Source organism: Podarcis muralis, chromosome 4 (genome assembly GCF_964188315.1).
Source record: "Podarcis muralis chromosome 4, rPodMur119.hap1.1, whole genome shotgun sequence".
Lineage (NCBI taxonomy): Eukaryota > Metazoa > Chordata > Lepidosauria > Squamata > Lacertidae > Podarcis > Podarcis muralis.
Window position 1 is genome coordinate 79,372,506 of NC_135658.1, and position 20,717 is coordinate 79,393,222.

General features: G+C 41.9%; 1 protein-coding gene across 4 annotated transcripts in view; it reads left to right on the forward strand.

The window, feature by feature from the left end:
- Window positions 1-20,717, forward strand: part of ADPRHL1 (ADP-ribosylhydrolase like 1) — a 39,197-nt gene that overhangs the window by 6,324 nt on the left and 12,156 nt on the right. For 3 of the 4 annotated variants that reach the window (XM_077927651.1, XM_028728047.2, XM_077927652.1), the window contains exons 2-7: window positions 671-835; window positions 6,502-6,627; window positions 10,057-10,197; window positions 13,132-13,259; window positions 15,866-15,998; window positions 16,751-16,904. In XM_077927651.1, coding sequence (XP_077783777.1) covers window positions 671-835; window positions 6,502-6,627; window positions 10,057-10,197; window positions 13,132-13,259; window positions 15,866-15,998; window positions 16,751-16,904 — 847 coding nt within the window. Of the gene's footprint in view, window positions 1-670; window positions 836-6,501; window positions 6,628-10,056; window positions 10,198-13,131; window positions 13,260-15,865; window positions 15,999-16,750; window positions 17,993-20,717 lie in introns of those variants that run through there. The other variant, XM_028728056.2, reaches the window with a different exon arrangement.

A 20,717-nucleotide genomic window follows, 5' to 3' on the forward strand; every position in this document is an offset into this window, starting at 1 on the left:
TTCGCAAACCAGAACACTTTGTTCCGGGTTTGCAGTGTTTAGGTTCCAAATTGTTTGAGTACCAAGGCGTTTGAGAACCATGATACCACTGTATATTATTTCAACTGTTTTAAAGGTTAATTTTCCTCTGATTATAATTTTTGCTCTTCTGCTTTTGCTAAATTTTATGGTATTGTGTTTGATGGTATTGTATTAACTACCCCTGCTTTATATTGTTATATTGTTGTGTAAGCCACACAGAGTGGGCATTTTGCCTAGAAAGGTAGGATGTAAATATATATGCCCCAGCTCCAGCTTTTCTCTCACCTGACACCTCTAAGTAAACATGCATAGAATTGCACTATACATTATTTAACCTCCTAATTGTGTTTATGATGGGCAGGTCCCCGTCCCCCCAGCTGGAACTCACCACAACTCAGTTCCGGCATTTCTCAGGTGCCATTGCCATTCTAAGAGAACAAGGAAGGTGTTCGTGGTGAGTTCCAGCACCTCGTTTTTCTAGAAAAATAGCACTGACGACAGAGTAGTTCAAGGGTGTTAAGCTGTCACTGATCCATCTTTAGCAACCTTGACAAATGAAAAAGCAGCAGGAGGAGTGATTTCCTTTTCTCCTTTTGAACATTCCCTGCTGCTTCACCTGACTATGTCACACTTTTCTTCCTCTGAACAGATTACTGGTGTTTAGAAGACCTATATCGGGAACTTGTAAAACGTTATGTGGATGCTATTGACAAACTTCCTGGGAGACGGTCAGATCCTGCTACTATCGAAGGCTGCTCCCAACTGAAGCCAGACAACTATCTCCTGGCTTGGCACACACCATTTAATGAGAAAGGTAAGGTGGTGGTTTTTCTGAGTTGAAACTTATCCTACATCATTGTACATTAAAGTAACCTACAGTGGATTGGTAAGGAATAATAAAGCCAGGACCAGCTCAATATATTTTGCTGCCTGAGGCAAAGGACAAGGTGGCAGCCCCCCTCACCAAATGCATACACAGAAGCCAATCTGACTGGTAGAATCATAGAATTGTAGATTCTATGACAGATGGCCACCCAACCTCTGCTTAAAAATCTTACTCCAGTACAGTGGTACCTCGGGTTAAGTACTTAATTTGTTCCGGAGGTCCGTTCTTAACCTGAAACTGTTCTTAACCTGAATCACCACTTTAGCTAATGGGGTCTCCCGCTGCCACCACGCTGCCGGAGCACGATTTCTGTTCTCATCCTGAAGCAAAGTTCTTAACCCGAGGTACTATTTCTGGGTTAGCGGAGTCTGTAACCTGAAGCGTATGTAACCTGAAGCATATGTAACCCGAGGTACCACTGTACTACACTTGAGGGCAGCAGGCTAGGGGTGCCACTGAATTCAGTGGGTTTACTTCTAAGTGTAGGATTGCACTGTTAGGCTGCGAGTTCATGGACACTAACCTGACAGGAAGCCCCATTGCACAAAGGAGGGCTTACTTCTGAGTAAACATGAATTTGATTGCATTATTTTTGCAGTCTGAAGAGTTTCCCATTTTGCTGCTATCTCAGCGCTAACTGATTTAAATCAGTGTTCATTACGTAGTTTTTTTACATAGCACCAAAGAAGTACTGTTGGTTCTGCAGGCAACCACAGCTTCTTACATAGAAAGCTGCCTTATACTTAAGTCGCATTATAGGTCCATCTGGCTCAGTGTTATCTACAGTTTATGAACAGTGACTCTCCTGGATTTAAGACAGGATTGTCTCCCATCCCTTCCTGCAGATGCTGGGGACTGAACCTGGAAGCTTCTGCATTTGCAAAACAGATATTCTACGATCCTCCCCCTACATTCTCATTTAATCTACTTCTGACAATAATGCCTCGCTCAGTAATGAAGTATATAATTATTTTGATTCTTTATATGCTTTATAAGTTGCCTATAGTTACATGTGTTGATGAGTAAGGGCAGGTTTCTTCCTTGTATGGGCACTATGACCATGTGGGGAAAGATTGTACTCATTGTATAGTTTTTCAGCAATTCCATATTTGCCTGGGATGCGAAAAGCAAGCTGCCAGGAATTCCTTTTGTAGGGCACTGCGTCCTTTTGTAAGTTATCTCTGTCCAGTTTAAATGTCTATTTAAAGAGTCTTTGTTCTTGGCACAATGCCTTCTGGTCCAGATTTTTTTGTTCTGGAATTTGTGTTTCTTTTCAGGAATACAATCTGTCGTGGATCCTTTTAAGGGTCTGCACTAACCTGGACATTTTGTCCATGTAAAGCAGGTGTCAGCAAACTTTTTCAGCAGTGGGATGGTCCACTGTCCCTCGGACCTTGTGAGGGGCCAGACTATATTGGGGGGGCGGGGAGGAATGAATGAATTCCTATGCCCCACAAATAACCCAGAGGTGCATTTTAAATAAAAGGACACATTCTACTCATGTAAAAACATGCTGGATTCCTGGACCATCCACGGGCTGGATTGAGAAGGCAATTGGGCCGCATCCGGCCCCCGGACCTTAGTTTGCCTACCCATGATGTAAAGTAATCTATTTAAACCGAATTGCCCAGGGAGCAAAACGAGGCATATGTGATGCCTCTCACAGTATGTGCCGAGACGCAACTTCACTGTGGTAGTTATTGTATTATTCAGGCTTCAAATGCAACATATACATTCTGCAGAGAGATCGCTTTCCAGTCTTTAGTACTAACCATTTAGACGAAGCATTGTACGCCTTCTTCACTGGCTGCACACGGCCTCACAAGGAAAGTGCAGATTCCAGACCCAGCACTGTGTTGATGTGACACTATATCACTGGAATATAGAACCACTCAACACCAGCATCATATATTGATGCAACATCATGGCATAAACATTGTAATGCAATACGATGATTATTTTTGTCTCTCTGCAATCAACCTCGTTTGACAGTGCTGCTGCCTCTCTCCCCACTATGTCCTTCTCATGGCAATTGCTGGAAGAAAAAAGAAAAATACCTGGCAGTTTTAGCTCACTTTTCCCCCTCTGGCCCCGTTCCATGAATGAATAGCAGTTTGGTAGTGAAGCAGTTACAAGCAGTGGCGTAGCGTGGGTTGTCAGCACCCGGGGCAAGGCAAGTAATTTGCGCCCCCTAACCCGTGGATTTGCGCCCCCTAACCCGTGGATTTGCCCTAACCCCAGATGTTGCGCCCGGTGCGGCCGGCCCCCCCTGCACCCCCCACGCTACGCCACTGGTTACAAGCATGCTGCTCTCATTCATGCATAGATTGAATAGAAACCTTAGAAAGTGTTTTGAGAAGGTCTGTGTATCTCTCAAAGCAAAATCACAATAGCTATTTGAGATTCCACGTAGGATCTATATAAGGTGAGCACAACTTAACCCATATAAGCCAGTCTTCTGGAATTGCTTTCTTAAATGATGTATATGAAGTCATGTGAAGTGAGAAATGGCTATATTCATAGCCACTAGAATGCTAGCAGACATTTGGTTGGTAATTTCTATTTCTATAAAGCATGGACTATGGGAGACTTGGATTTAGAGGCTTTGTCCCTTAAAAAGTCAGCCTCCCCCCCCCCCACTCTCTTTCCAGCTTCATGTCGTAACTACCACATATATAAGTGGGTGGGGGCAACCAATTCAACAGCCAGACACCTTTTGTGTAGCCCCAGGCTTAAATACGATACGATATGATAATAAAACAAAAAAAGCTAAAAATATAGAAAAGAGTATTGTTAAAATGTAATTAAAGGTTACATTGGCTAGGGGATATTACAATAACAACAACAACAACCTTTTTAGCCAGTCCCTGCCTATCCCTTGTGAGGTGACAACAGACTATGAGGCTCTAACAGCTTAATCTTATTCATAGCTTAACATGCACCAAGCCATTCAGTCGGGTGTGAAGCATTAAACTAATAAGCAAATACCAGGACTAAGTTCCACTACTAGGGTTGAAGCACGTTCCTGTGCCTGACAAGCTGGACACAGCACAGTTGGCATCAACGGCTGGCAGCCACGGTTTCTATGGAGAAAAAGGCCTCATAGGCCTAGTGCTGAGTTTTGAAAAGGGTCAGGGTTTCAGGTTATCCTGCAACCTTATTCTCCGGCCTGGAAACCTTGTCTCTGTATCTCTGGTATGGAAATGAACTCTGCTACTTGTTTTCTTTATGTATGAACAATGAGTGGCTATTTACCCCTGTATGAACTTAGGTTGATGACACTTGAGTTGTCATCAAAGGCCTTGCTTCAGACGCCTGCCCTTTTGAGATACTGAGAGTGGTGATGGGAGACAGTCAGGGCCTCTTGTGTCATGGTCCTGGGTCTTTGGAAAATCCTCCTCAAAAAGGGCTGCTTGGCACTGACAGTGCTTTCCTATAGACAGCTAATTATTTTATTGTTATTGATTCTTACCACTGTTTTCAATGCTGCTGTTACTTTTTTTTTTAATGTTTTGCTTATCTTGCAACTTTATATGATGGAAGCTATATTGTGTTAAGAGGCGGCCTACATGAGTATTTGGATTTTGGGGGATTTTTGTATGGTGTTGCTTATTGTTGATGCTTTATATTGTTGTTGTTTAATCTGCTGTTTATTAATTGATGTTTTTTGATTGGGGACTCAGCTATATGGCTGCAAATGTAATGTTTTAAGCGCATTATACAAATGTGACACTAGATGGCTCTAGTGAGCTAATGGCAAATTCCACATACTGTATATTTTTAAACTTTTTTTAAAGCACTATCACAGCATTTTTAAGATATAGGTGTGTAGATTCAGCCTGGCTTTTATGTCTTTATTATTGTTTTAACTTATATTTCCACATTCCTGCCCTTTAAACACCTCCAAGGTGGCTTGCAAAAGGTCATCTAACAATATCAAGATAAAACTCACTTCAATTAATGTAGTAGTAGTAGTAGTAGTAGTAGTAGTAATAATAATAATAATAATAATAATAGCCCGGGTAGCAATACAGCTGGATAATGGAGGGATGTGATTGCCTTCCCTGCTGCGGCCTAAGCAATGGGCGTTGGTGCTTGGGGAGAGGGAACTCGCTGCTAGGAGCTGTTTCTAGGCTTGGTGTAAAAGTTGTTGCTTTCCTTCTCTCTGAGATCCCAGATCAGCAACCTCCAGCTTTTAGGATTTTTAGGATTCTTTCAAAATATTGTAAGTTACTTCAATGGAATATGGGATATAATAATAATAATAATAATAATAATAATAATAATAATAATAATAATAATAATAAATTTTTTTATTTATACCCCACCCTCCCCAGCCAAGACCGGGCTCAGGGCGGCTAACAAGCAATAATAAAAACAAGTTGAATGAATACAACTTAAAAACAAGATTAAAATACAACATTAAAATATTGAAGCATTAAAATATTAAAATGCAGCCTCATCACAGGAGGAGAAAGGAAAAAGAAAAAAGAAAGAGGGGAAGGGAATCAAATTGGCTCCAAGCCAAAGGCCAGGCGGAACAACTTTGTGTTACTGGCCCTGCAGAAAGAAACAGATCCCGCAGGGCCCTGGTCTCATGAGGCAGAGCGTTCCACCAGGCCGGAGCCAGAGCTGAAAAGGCCCTGGCTCTGGTTGAAGCTAATCTAACTTCCTTAGGGCCCGGGACCACTAGGGTGTTGCTATTAATGGACCTTGAGGCTCTCCATGGGGCATACCGGGAGACAAACAAAAATGCACTCAAAATATATTACATATATAACAATCCAGCGAAAGTGAATGTTTTATTGAATTGATTTCATTAGGAAATTCAGCAAGGGAGAACACTGAACATGTCTACTGAGAAGCAAGTCCCACCAAGTTTGATGGGACTTACTCCCAAATAAGTGGGGTACAGAAATATATAGTCACACACAGGCTTATGCAAAGCAGGGGGGGGGCAGCTAGGTACATTCGCCCTGGGCCTTGGAGGGCTTGGCTGGCCGGGGGGCAGGGCACAGGTTGGCCTGCCAAGGGACCACCTGCTTTTTTTGTTTGAGTTTATAACTTTATTCTAACAAGACTCCCAACTAGGGCCTCAGACAAGCTCTGCACGGGCCTGGTCACAGCCTTAGCTCTCATGTTAACATCAACAGGACTTAAAAGGTGTTTCATTTTGGATTACCACACCCTATATACGTATGTATACAGAATTATAATTACTATCTTCCTCCCAGCTTAGCAATGAGCCACCTGTTGCCCCCCACAAGGGCCGTGCAGAGCTTCTCTCAGGTCCAGGGTGGCTGGGAGGTATGGGGCATTCTTAAACATGACAGTTTAAGTCTGGCGTGCCCCTGGTGGGGGTCCCCTGGTCAGCATAGCCCCCTGAGGGCTAGGGCAAGTGTACCTGTCTTCCCCCATCCCTCTTCATGGGCCTGCCTCCCTCCTTCAGAGTTCTCGGACTCCAACTACCAGCTTCCCAGCAGCCTTCTGGCTCCCACACCACTTCAAAATTCACTAACATCACCAGCTACAATCAAACGTGATTCAAATTATCGTTCATGACTCGTTTGCCTTTTTGTTGCTGTTGACAATAGGTTCAGGATTTGGAGCAGCTACAAAGGCCATGTGCTTAGGGATGAAATACTGGAAGCCTGACAGGCTGGAAACTCTCATCGAAGTGAGCATTGAAGTTGGACGAATGACTCATAACCACCCTACAGGTAATGTCTAGGCAAATCGACCTGTTTTGGTTAGGATGTATTGACTCTGGGTTGCCCTGCCCCTTGCAAGACTGGCACTCCTGCCAAAGCTCTGGTTGATCTGTGTGTGTGGCTTGAGGTCTGTTAGCAGCATTTGAAAGCAATTGAAAAAAATGCAAGTAGCACAGAACGCAGTCGCCAGGTTGTTGACAGAGACGGGGCAATCTCAACATAAAACACCAGTCATGGTGAGCTCCCGTTGCTCTGTCCCAGTTCCTGCCAACCTAGCGCTTCAAAAGCATGCCAGTGCAAGCAGATAAATAGGTACCACTGAGGCATGAAGGTAAACGGTGTTTCTGTCCGCTCTGGCACTCGTCACAGTGTCCCATTGTGCTAGTAGCATTTTAGTCATGCTGGCCACATGATCCAGAAAGCTGCCTGTGGACAAATGCCGGCTCCCTTGGCGAGATGTGTGAGATGAGTGCCGCAACCCCATAATTGCATTTGACTAGACTTAGCCAGCCAGGGGTCCTTTATCTTTTATCTTTTTACCTTACCTGCACTAATTGCCAATTTGTTTCCAAGTCAAATTCAAAGTAGTGGTTTTGACTTTTCAAAGTATTGCATGGATTGGGAGCCCAGTACCTCGAGGACGACCTTTCCCCATATGAATCTACCTCGATTTGAAGAAGGGAATCTCTGTATGTTCCCTGCAAAGATGTTCAGAGGGTGGCAATAGGAAAACAGATGTTTTCTGTGGTAGTCCTATGCTTATGGGACACTCTCCTCTTGAAAGCTTGTCTGCTGCTAACATTGTCATCTTTTCAGCACCAGGAGAAGATGTACCGTATTTATTTTCCCTGGCATTTATCCAACAATAACAGTCTGGCTTTTAGCAGCTATTTCTTTTGGGACCATTCTTGGGTGGTATGGTTGCTTGCAAGTGATTATTGTAGGCGAACACATTTAGTATGTTGCATTGTTTTAAATGGACATGTCTCTTATAGATTTTTTTCTTTTGCAAGTTGCTTCAAGACTTCTTTGATGGTGGGAAACAACACATAAATTCAATAAACTAAATTGTATTCAATAAACTACACTTACCCTGTGTTCTTCTCATAATGCAGGGGTGGAGAGACACTTGCAGGGGAAAGCTGGTGGGTGGGGAGAGGTGTTTAACCCTTCCCTGCCCTTCAGTTTCCCCTTGCAAATGGCCCTGTGTAGTTTTTAATAGTTCCCTGTCCCCATCTGGGCTCCTAAACTGGAAGGAAGCCCAGTCAAGGGGGTGGGTGGATTGCAGTACCATTTGGACAGAGGAAACCTAATATAGTGTTCAAGTATGAAACAGGAAATAAATGTGCGTACACACACAACAAATTTAACATGTTCACCTAGAAGCTCCTATTGTTTCAGTGGGCATAACTCTCAAATTAGCATACATAGGCCTGTAGCAAACCTAAGGTGCTTTTTGCTCAGTGCAGTTGTGGCTGGAGCTTCGCCTGCATAAGTGCTTGGGGGCTCTTTCTTGCAAGGATTCTGCAGTGTGCCATATCACAATTGCAATATGTCAGATTCAAGTTCTGCAGTAAAAGCACACACACCCCAACTGCAATTCTTGATGCATGAAGATAGGAATAGGGGTGGGAGCACTGGAGGAAAAATGGGGGAGGAGGAAAGACAAGAAAAGTGCTAATGGGATGGCTGGACCAGTAGGAAGACGAAGGAGCAGGTTGGAGAACCACTGGCAGTAAAGACAAGCCTCAGCTTGACTATATCTCCTACTTCTGAGATCTGGGGGGGATGAGGAAATGTTGTTTCTCCCACCCACCCAACCAGCCAGCCAGCCACACTCATTTATGACTCTTCCTCTTTCTCTATCCACTAGCCTGGTAAGTGGAACAGCAGTGGTCTGGATTCTGAGAGCCATTGCTTGGGGCACACATCTGTTCTGCAGCTTCACCTGCCACCAGTCTGGGGGGGAAACAATGCAATATGCCCACCATCAGAATTGCAAAATTACTGTAGGTCAGTAGAAGCAATAACCAGAAACAGTTGCATTCTGAGACCAGGTTAGGCTGTAGTCCAGTCTGACATGAAAACAGTGACACCATGCAAAACCACTGGTTAATCAGAGCAAGAAACTGTTATGGTTAAACTTCTGATCAATCTGTTTTAGGTCTGTTCATACTGAGTTCAGCGGAATGACATGCAACATATTATGAATTCCTTTTAATTTTCAGCAGTTTGTTTTCGTGATTTTCATTTTCGGTAGCTCTAAGGGCCATAAAAGCAGTTGTTTTAAACCTATGCACCATTCTAATGTTATCCTCATTAAGATCAATTGGACATAGACATGTAAAAGAAGTCATCACCCTGGAATGTTAATCTCAGCCAACAATCATCACATATCAGATGGCTCCCTCCTAAGTAGAGACACAAGTTGTAAGTCATACGTATTTGCCGAAGTATTCCATTATGCCAGTTCTCCCCAATCTTGTTTCATTACTTTAAATGATAAATGCTCACACAATCTTGCTTGTTTTCTAGGTTTTAAAATGGCAAAATAAAGTTGCAGACTATGTGACTTTTAAGTGTTTGGCACACTGCATGAAGGATCTGTATTGAATGCTAAGGATGACAGTGATTAATTGGGTTCAGTAAATCTATCAGAATTGTCACCTTATTTATTTTTTTAAACTCATGCGCTTTTATTGGCAGTTTAGCTCTCAGGAATAGAGTAGATGAAGCATTTCCTCCAGTGGAGATTAAATGGTGGGAAAAAGGCTCACATGGTTTCTGTGTTATAAAGGCACAGTATCTTGACATGATAGATCACTAAAATAACAGGCACATTGTAATTAACACAACAGCCAAATCGCTCATTCTTTGGAGGACATCAATGCCATAATTGAAAAGGAAAAGTAATTGTCTGCAGCAGTGCCCCCAGCACCTGACCAACATTTTATAGGGGAAACCTCCAACTAAAAATCCCCATTTAAAATAAGCAAATAGAAAAGAACCTACCCAAGTGAGGCTGGCACAAACCTCCACACATACACTATGTAAAAGAACTAGGCAGAGGGCCTTCTCGGTAGTGGCACCCTCCCTGGAACGCCTCTCTGTGGTCAGGGGTTGAAAGTAGTGATGAAGGCTACAATCCTAACTCCAGTTGACCTAAGAATAAACCCTTCTGGGTTCAACAGGACTTCTGAGTAGTCATTGCACCAGTCAGTTATATACACATACAGTAATGCTATTTGAAGTTCAATACCTGTTTTATCGGGAACAAAAAAATATTCCCGAAGAAAGGCATATAGCTTGAAATGTGTGCATGTTGTCTTTCTTTGAGCTTAATAAATGCAGTTTCTTATGCATCTGTACGCTGATTTCTCCTCCTTTTTGGTGCTACTTGGTGCCATCGTCATCACCATTTTTCTATGCTCCTTTCAGGGTTTTTAGGATCACTGTGCACAGCTCTGTTTGTTTCATATGCAATACAAGGAAAGCCACTGGTGCAGTGGGGAAGAGAAATGATGAAGGTTGTCCCAATGGCTGAAGAATACTGCAAGAAGACGATTCGGCACATGGCAGGTAACATTGCACAATAAAAGGTAAAGGTAAAGGTACCCCTGCCCGTACGGGCCAGTCTTGACAGACTCTAGGGTTGTGCGCTCATCTCACTCTAGAGGCCGGGAGCCAGCGCTGTCCGCAGACACTTCCGGGTCACATGGCCAGCGTGACGAAGCTGCTCTGTCGAGCCAGAGCCGCACACGGAAACGCCGTTTACCTTCCCGCTAGTAAGCGGTCCCTATTTATCTACTTGCACCCGGGGGTGCTTTTGAACTGCTAGGTTGGCAGGCGCTGGGACCGAGCAACGGGAGCGCACCCTGCCGCGGGGATTCAAACCGCCGACCATGCGATCAGCAAGTCCTAGGCGCTGAGGTTTAACCCACAGCGCCACCCGCGTCCCAATTGCACAATATGCAATTTCAAATTCACACGTAAGGTGCATAATTGAAGTGTTTATGCTCTGGTAGCTTAATTTACCTACCTGCCATTTCAGGTGTTGTCTGTTTCAATCTTGAACTCAGAAGATTTTATCATGAGCCTAGAGAGAGAGAGAGATGCTACCTGCCAAATGAGGTTCCTCCTAGCAGATAGGGACAAGGACATACTGCCCCAGTGGCTTCCTTTTTAATCTCCATCTTACCCGAAAAGGTTCTTAATGAATCACCCCTCTAGGGAATGCACAGGGTGAAGCAGAACAACCAAGTACCTTGTGATCCTCAACAGCCTCACTCCTGTCCCTTTTAAATGTATCCTAGTGTTTTGAAATGTTTTAACTCGTAATGCCAATAAAGGTGTTTGTATTTGTCAATTTGCTACCTGTCCCTCTTCTCTGAATCCTTGCTCTAGGAATACAGTATACCTATATGCACAATTTAAAAAACCGAAACCCATATTTGGATAGTGATGCAGGCGATTACTGACAAATAATAGTGTTCTTTCTCAGAAGTTCTCTGGCTTTTAGCTAAAGTTCTTCTTCTTCTTCTTCTTCTTCTCCTCCTCCTCCTCCTCCTTCTCCTCCTCCTCCTCCTCCTCCTCCTCCTGACTAGACCAGGTGCAGGATTAAGTTGTATAGGTCTGGTCTGCTTTTGACAGAAGGATGCTGTCACTCTTCTTGCACAATTCCAACCCTGAGTAAAATATGCAAGACTCCTAAAGCATGCATCTGTCATTATGGAGTGAAGTGCAATGCTATTTTAGAAATAAATAAAGGGGACAACATTTTAAAAACCCTGCCTGAAACAACTGTGAGCCCCTTTTCTCAAGGGATCTCTCCTTTTGAATTATTCAGTCAATTTCTTTTGTTTTTCTTTTCTTAAAAAAAAAGCACATTTGTTTAATGTTCCCTGTTCTGCATATTCTCACTCTGTAGTTCTCAGAGGCAGCTTTACTGCTAGGTAGCTGCAAGTGATCACCTGTGGTAGCACTTAGTATAGATAGATGTTTGCAATATGCTGCAGAAGATGATGCCTAGTACTTCTTTGACAAAAGTCAGCCTTCTGCTCAGGGACAGCATAGTGCAAAGGGTTTCAGGGCTGTAAAGAAGAAAAGAAGGGTAATGAAGCAAGGGAAAGATGGGGAGGAAAACCATATGTCTAAGGTGATAGGTAAATAACAAGAGGCTAGTAACAAGCATCTCCCAAGTGCCTTTGGGGGGAACTCCAATAGCAGAAAGCTGAGCAATGTGACTGTGAGGGAACAGGTGTTGGGAGTGAAGATCCTGACAGAGAAATAGTCAGGTAGGTGGATGAAAATGACTGGCAGGTCAAGGATTTCCAGGATCAGTTGTGATACAGAATGTGCGACATCAGAGTTTCACCTACTTAAAATCCCTAAAGGGTATCCCTGGCTCCCTCCAGATTGCAACAAGAGTAACTTTTCAGTCAGCAGGGATCAGGAAGCTATTTGCAGGTAATAAAATTGTGTTTTTGTTCCTGTCTTCAAAGTGCAAGTGGTACACATACTGAGAAAATGAGCATAGCCTGCCTTTCTTAAACTGAAGCAACTTCACAAATGACTTTTTCATAATCAGCAGCAACCTCGTGTTTAGGGAAAAAAAAGTTTTCCTCCAGACCAGCCTTTCTCAACCTTGAGTCTCCAGATCTTTTGGTACTACAGCTCCCAACTTCCCTGTCCACTGGTCCTACTAGCTTAAGGATGATGGGAGTTGTATTCCAACAACATATGAGGACCAAAGGTTGAGAACAGCTGCTCTAGACTCAATATATAAACTGTGCTGCAAATGTTTGTTTTGCTACAGGTACAGTGGTTCAGGAAGGAATGCTGAATATTGGTGGCAGAAACAAAGCTACAGCAATGGATGCTGCAGAAGTGGCAGGGATATTGCTTCCTGTAGGAAAATGTTGCATGTGAATCACCACCAGTTTACAAAGTACACCCTCTCCACTTTTAAGCAGTAGATCTTATGGGTGCAGACTCGGAAAAAGCTGCCCTTGTACAAATGGGTAGAGATGCCCATCTTAGTTTATTTGCAGAGGCTGCCTTCTGAAGATCATACTGCAAAAAAAAGGTGTTACTGCCAACTGCCTTATCAGGTAGCATACAGCCTGCACTCAAAATAGCTCCTGTTGAGACTTGGGAGGGCTTCTTATGCTTTTGCTCAGTATTCAGGACCCAGTAGTAATTGCTGAATGGACTACAGTAAAACTTTGTTTGTATGTTTAATAGACACTGTGATCTACATTCTGGTTTTCCAAAATGTGTGTTTGGTGGCCCTAATTATTTGTATTTACAATACAAAATTAAAATCTATTCCCCCCCCCCTTTCTACATTGTGAAGATAAGCTAATTAGTATTGTTGAGAGGCTAAGAATAGTTGGGCAGGTTTTATTTAATTTTCTTCATGAGAGTTCTGTAAATTGGATTTTGTCATTCATGCTGTTGCACTGAAAGAACCTATTCAAGATTAAACGTACCATAATTTTGTTTTTCATTCAGAATATCAGGAGCATTGGTTTTACTTTGAAGCAAAATGGCAATTTTACTTGGAGGAGAGAGAAATCAATGAAGACAACCAGAATAAACCCAACTTTCCTGACAATTATGATGCTGAGGAAAGAGAAAAGGTAAACTCTTCAACCAAAAATTCTGAAAGTATTGGGGACAAATATGTACTGATACTCTCCCATCTGAAAGTGGGTCCTATTTTCTTTAATTTAGAAACAATTGCAACCAAGTACCATAAAATGGTAGGGACACGGGTGGCGCTGTGGGTTAAACCACAGAGCCTAGGACTTGCCGATCAGAAGGTCAGCGGTTCAAATTCCCGCGACGGGGTGAGCTCCCGTTGCTCGGTCCCTGCTCCTGCCAACCTAGCAGTTCGAAAGCACGTCAAACCTAGATAAATAGGTACCACTCCAATGGGAAGGTAAACAGCGTTTCCGTGCACTGCTCTGGTTTGCCAGAAGCAGCTTAGTCATGCTGGCCACATGCCGGCTCCCTCGGCCAATAAAGCAAGATGAGCGCTGCAATCCCAGAGTCAGTTACAACTGGACCTAATGGTCAGGGGTCCCTTTACCTTTACCTTACCATAAATTGGTAGTAGTATAAGTTAACTGAATGACTCAAGCCTACAGGACAAATATTAGATTGGTGCTAGGTTTAGTGTAGGGGTGGGCTTCTAGATATGATTGCAATCCAATTCCCATCAGCCCCATTATAGACATTGGCCAGGGATGATGGAAGTCGGGATCCAGCAGCTCTTGAAGTTGCTCAATCAACTTCATATTCCATGTGAGAAGGGGAATAGGAGATCCAAGGTCACACCATTGCAGCTGGAGGTGAAGGGAAGAGCCAGCAGTGTAGCTTAAGGCGGTCATAATATTGGGTTCCAGATGTGGCAGCTAATGTGCAGATGGACTAGAATGACAAACATTGCAGTTCAAAGCAGGAAAAAGATCAGGTTACAGAGGTAGAATATGGGAAATGGTGGAAAGCAGACATTCTGGCAGTCTTCTCAACAGAAAAACAATATGCTTAGATTGGGGAGCAGAATTTAACAAAGCTGAGGTTTTATAGGGTCAGATGGAACTGAATTAGCTGCCCAGGTCACCAACCAGATGCTGAGGTTGGGTAGCAAGGACTGTCAACGTGCCTCTAGCAATCTAATTCTGCCTACCACTCTTTCAGCAGACATGCTAAGTTGGTGGCACAAGAGGTAAGAAGATGTCAATGTCTGTTTGCTGGTGGCTCCAGTTATATATCCCAGGCACTCTACGAGAGCTGCAGTTTATTCAGACCCGTGTGCCGCTGTGCTCTCTTAATTTTCTTAACTGAGATCTGATTCAAATGCTATGACTATCGTACTCCTGCATGACAATGACTCTACGGGCTGCCTCTGACATTTGAAACCCCCTCACCACCTGTCTCATCTGGGTTGCATAGAAAGTCTTCATTACAATGCCAGTATTCTTTAATGCATTATTCCAGTGTACGAAGACTCTCCACGAGATCAGGTGACCTACCTCGTGAAATGGCTCTCTTGTCACTCACGCAAGCCCTTTCCTCACCAGTTACAATATGCACAATCCATTCTGTTACTTGGAGACTTGCCCCAAACAGATTGCACCCAAGTAAAAGGCAACTTAAATAGGATGCAAATTTTGCCAAGAACATTATGGTAGTATCTACTTACATTTCAGCATTTCACGAAGTTGCAATACAGCAGAAGCTGCTGTTGGAAAAACTATTACTAAAAATTTCAGTATCATCACTGGATATAGATGTGACAATTGCTTAGTGGTCAGGATGTTTGTTTGCTTGTTTACTTGGGGCACCACTTATAGTACCTTAAGATCTTCTATATGGCCTTTGCTGCTCATTCTGTGAAGGCTACAGCTTTCAAAAAATGTTGGCTAACTGTGACCTTCTTCTGTAGAAATATACATGTATGCTCAGTATAATGTGATACCCATGCAGGAAACCACCATCTGTGCAATAAGGACCTTCAATCAGCAGATAGGACAAGTCCCGGTTAAAACTTTCTGGATCACACACTGTCTCTCTGTCTCTCTATTTTCTCCACCTCTTTACAGAAAGTGTTCAACGGTCAGTGAATGAAATAAAAAGGTTTGCCAAGAACAACAAAAACGGTAACATGCAGTTCCCTCTCTGAGGAAGCAAGCTTGTGGGATTCCACATTTTTATAGACTTAAGTGATAAACTGTAGGCAAGTTTTGAAAACGCATAGGCAGTGTTGCACATGCCATCAGGGTTATGTCAGAGAAGCAAATGACATCATCATCACCATCACCACCATCTTCATCATCATAATCTCAGATAAACTGATGGAGACAAACGGAATCCTTTTTTTGTGAAGGAACCCAAGAAAGATGAGCTGTCTAAGAGATTGCCTTAGTGTGGTTCCCCCAAAGCCAAGAAAGGCTGTTTCTGTCTTGTTTCAGATTAATTTTTTTTAAAGAAATATTTAATGTATGCTAAAGCAAGGCTTGACTACACACAGAAATAAGCAGTGAGCAAATGTAGCTCCAATATTTTTAAAAAGAAACGAAAAAGGGAGTATTTTAAAACACAACCCGCAATTTACCTCATGTTTCTGTGCCATGCTATGAAAAGAAAAAGAAAAAAGGCAAAGTAAAAGAGTGGCATCTGTATATTCTGGGTTGCCTTGCCATCAAATTTACCCAACCAAACTCATTAATTATCCATTCAGACTTATAGGAGATGGAGTTCTGAAGGTCGTGGTGGAAGGAGAGGTCATGATGCTCCCATGATTGCATATGATGCTCTCTTAGGATGTGGTAGTGATTGGACCGAGCTCTGCAACCGGGCAGTGTTCCATGGCGGTGAGTAATCTAGTAGTTCCTTCATGTCGGTTCCTTGTAACCATAACAGCAAAATATATACGGCATACAGACCATTATAATTTTTGATTAGGGTCAGTTTGGCTACATTAGGTGACTCACTAATAAATATAGCTCTTTCCACTTACTACATCCATTGAAGTATCTAAAGTACTTGTACTTTCCAACTAGTAATTATTGCAGTAATCTTGTGCTGGTTGGGAAAAGCTTCATTTCTTATTCCCATAAAGGAAGTGGCAATCCTACTATCAAAGAAAAGTTAAGCCACAGGAATTGTGAGGTGTTTTTTTTAATCTACGAAAGCTTATATGGTCTACACTTATGTTTCACAACTAGTTTTACAGCAGGGGTGTTTCAAGAAGGAGATGATGGGCAAAGTTTGTTAAAGGCACTGGCCTTAACAAGCTGTCATTCCCAGAATTCTTTAGGAGAAGTCATGACTGCTAAAGTAGCCTAAGAATACTTTAAAGGTATGATGTGATTGTGACATGAAAGACCAATTGTCAGCATGGCAATTGGGCATGTCTTCTTTGGGCTGTTTCCACCTTAGAGCTGTCCCCCCCGCCCCCAGCGACTTTTTAAAACGTTTCTGCCAACCTGATACTTGTCTCTTGTTGGTGCCAATTTGGACCAGCACTCAGAGAACTGAGATTGCTCTTAATATATATGATATTATTTCACAGAGAAGCTAAAAGGGCATGCAACTGGGTTCTCTTTTCTGCTTTATTTCACAGGTGAGAGTGCAGCAACTGGAACTATTGCTGGCTGTTTGTATGGCTTGCTTTATGGTCTCAACAAGGTTCCTAAAGGCTTGTACCAGGATTTTGAACAGAGGGAGAAGCTAGAAAACTTGGGAGAGGCTCTCTTCCGACTGTCTTCAGAGGAAAAGTAAAGATGTTTTTGCCATTTCATTTTATTTTAAAAAATATTATATTATACCCCGCAGCCAAATTCCTAAGAAGCAACTCTAAACAGATTTGTAACAATTCAGGAAAAGAATTGTGTGCCCCTAAGTCTCAGTGAAGTCACACTGTCTTTAACATGATGTTATTTTATTCATTTACTCTGAAGTACTCCCACTACTCCACAGACAGGAGTTTCTTGACCCGACATAAGGGCCAGTCCACACATTACATTTTTGGGTACATCTGAGATTTTTTAATGGAACCCTAAAAATGTAATGTATGAATGAGACAAGTGTTAGCAAATATAGGGACAGAATCAGCGGCAGCTAAGTGTACATTGGGTTGCAAATCTATATTTCCATGTAATGTGTGGAAAACTCCCAAACTATGCCAATATTGTTGCAGGCAGCATTATAAAATGCTGCACAGAGGTAGAATAGTAGAATTATACTATTAAATATTGTAAGCCACTCCAATAATTTATTTGAAGAAAAGGGTATAGTAAATAAAATAGATTAAGGGTATTTAAATTCTGTCAGTATTCAATACTTAAGAATGTCTTCTAACATTAATTAATATTAATCATACTACTTTAATTATATCACCTTGGCATTATAATTTTTTGGGGGATGAAGCAGTTTAAGAACCCATTTTTGTTATAAAATTCTGCATCACATCAAAATGTGACTTCGTGTACACATATGCCAATAATATATATGTAAAACTAATGCTGTCTGCACACCTATTTAAGGCAAACTAATTTTATCACCCTTTAAAGGAAGTTTATCTGAGATTCAATTTTTCCGTCCATTTTTATGCACTCTTTCCGGTTTCCTCTCAACTCCGTAATATCGACGTTTCTGTGATATCACCTAACTGAAAAATCAATTAAATGTATATCCTTTTTCAGAACTATAGTGCCTAAATATTCTAGGAAGTTATCTGAGATTTAGCAGAACACAAATATATATCACACACACACACACACACACACACATATGCAATGTAACAAAACACAACTCTACAACTATTCCTGGCTTCCTATATATTTTTGTGGTGATTCTCCCCCCCCCCCCAAAAAAAAAAACACCTTTACAAACTTTTTAATGATTTGGGTGGCTAAAATACTTGTAAATAAATTAATCTTATGCCTCTTCATAAGCATCATTCATTATTTTGACATTGTGTGCATTGCATGTTACTGTGTCGTTGCTGGAATTCTTGCTTGCAGTTGTCACTAAGTCATTGTTGGTCAAGGTTACAGTGAGTTTCTTGGTGCTGAGAATCTCTTCTACTACGAAATCTAGGAAGTGTTGTTCTGGTGTAGAAAGATGTAGGATATATAGTGGCAGATAAAGAGTTTCAAAGTTAGTGGGTTGGATCCAGACTGAGGCTGCAATCTTACATACATTCAACTTGGAGTAAGTTCTGTTGATTTCAACGTGGTTTTCTTCTGAGTAAATATGGAGATGGCTGGTAGTTGTGGTATAAGTTAAGAGCATTTAGATTCTGTTAAAATCAATATAGAAAATTAGTCATGACTAATTTAAGTCCTATTGATTTCCATTGGACTTAAAGTGTGACCAAGGTTGGCACTCAACTCAGTCTTACTCAGAGTAGACCCACTGAAATTAATGGGCCTCACTTAGTCATATTCATTAATTTCAATCGGTCTACCCGGAGTTGACTCTAGTTGAATACTACCTAAACAGTGCAAGTCTTACCATGTCTACTCAGAAGTAAGTCCTATTCAATTGGGCTTACAAGTTCCAGGTGAGTAGGATGGATTGCAGCCTAACCTAGTCTAGATACAACCAAGGCAGCAGATCCTTGTGTAGATTTTTATTCCCTCCATTGCTCCTGATGTAGATCTTCACTCACCCCTTCTTCCCTGGTGGTAAGAGGGATGCCATTTTGTGGTTTGCCTCGGGTGCCAAGATGTATTGGGCCGACCCTTTGTGTAAATTTTGACATATACTGCCATCTTCCACCTTAGTTCTTCACTGTGGTCAGGTCCTTCACTCTCTCCTGAAATTTTAAGGTGTTTGGGGGGTTTTTTTTGTTTTCTTGCCAGTCAGAGGTTGACTCCCAAATGAAAATACACTGCTGGCCTCTTTCTTCTTCTCCATGTTGAACGTACTCTCTTAAACAGTCACCTTGTGAGTTGTAACAGTAACCTTGTAACTATGAATAGTGACTGAGGCAGCCTACAAACAATCTCTGTATAATATGATCCAAATTATGGAGCTGCATTTGCTGTTTTATATTATTATCTTTGTTTCAAAGCAGTGCCTTGGGCAGTTTACTTTATTCGCCCCCAATCTATTTTAACTTTCTGAGTAAACCGCTTTGAAGTCTGATTGATTTCTGATATCAGCTTTGTGCCTCAGTCCCCTGTTACATTAAATAGGATGTACAGAGTGTTCCTATGTACTTTTACTAAGAAGTAGCCACCACAGTTCAGTACGACTTTACTTCCTAGTAATCATGCATAGGATTGCATTCCTAACACATAACTTTAATTCTTTCCATAGAATACCTATTCCTAACTCTTTGTCAGCAGCTATACTTAGTTGCCCTAAGAGTATATGCAATTTGCTTTCATTTGTTGAAGCTGTGAAAGTGAAGAATATAGGTGCTGAAACATACAAACAGGTCATTCATGACAAGACACTGATTTAATTCTGGCCAGGAAAGGAAAAGGAATTTGCCATATCATTAGCAAATCTCTAATGTGATCTTTAGGTTCTTATGTTACCACAGCAGCATAGCAAAGAGTTTCCTCACCGCTGAGGTAATACTTAAGTGGTTCCTATGGACTCTGACCCACAGTGTGAGTTCTTTGGTTAAGATTGAAATCTTCTGCCTCATGATATCAGAAGACAATTAAATGAGGCACTGGCCCACAATGCTGGTTTCAAGACCTCCTGAATATGCCTTTTGTGTGTGGGTATTGATGAAACAAGGATTTCATATGGGGGAGGGATTGGAGAGGGACTGAAGAAATGGGGAACAGATATTTCCCCTTCATTCCTGAAGCTAGATTTATAAATGCATCATAGTCTTTGTTTGAAATAAAACTCTTGATGTATTCTTCCCATCTGAAGACTCCTACAATTTGAAAGGGCAATTTTTTAAAATCGTCAGGTATATTTAATATTCATCCTTGAATTCATACTTCGGTAACGGGAAGAGAATCCAGTGAGTGACATGGCTTGAGATTAACACCGGTTCCAATAAATCCAGCCCTCAAATCAGTGACGTTATCCATTCTTTCATGTGTGCGTCAGGCATGGCCACAGCAGAAGCTGCTTTTTATAAATAGTGTTGTATACATGTGTTGTCTTGCAATGGGGAAAACCCCGAAACACAGTGACATCTAGCTGCTCATCCTTATCCTCATATGCTGCATATTGTTTGTTGTATTCAGTGCTGGGCAACTGTCAAAGTTTTCATTGCTTTGTTGTCTTCTTTTCCATTATGACAATGGTAATTATAAGCAGAACCTGTGATGTTGAGCACAACTGTTTCATTCAGATGTTCTTGTGTGCAATGTTTACCTGTGAGAAAAGCTCTGAGGCCTAGATTTTGCCATCTTCATTTACAAGCAGAGGGGTGAGGGGCAGTCTGCCACTTCCATGTGGTACTGTTCTTCAGGAACATCTATATTTCTGGTTATTGTGAGGTATAAAAAAGTCACCATAACATGTGCTGTTAAAATGCAATGTTGTTGTATTTCTGTCTGAAGATCTATCTCTTCAAAAAGCAGTCTTTTGATTCTTGCTGTGAAATCTCT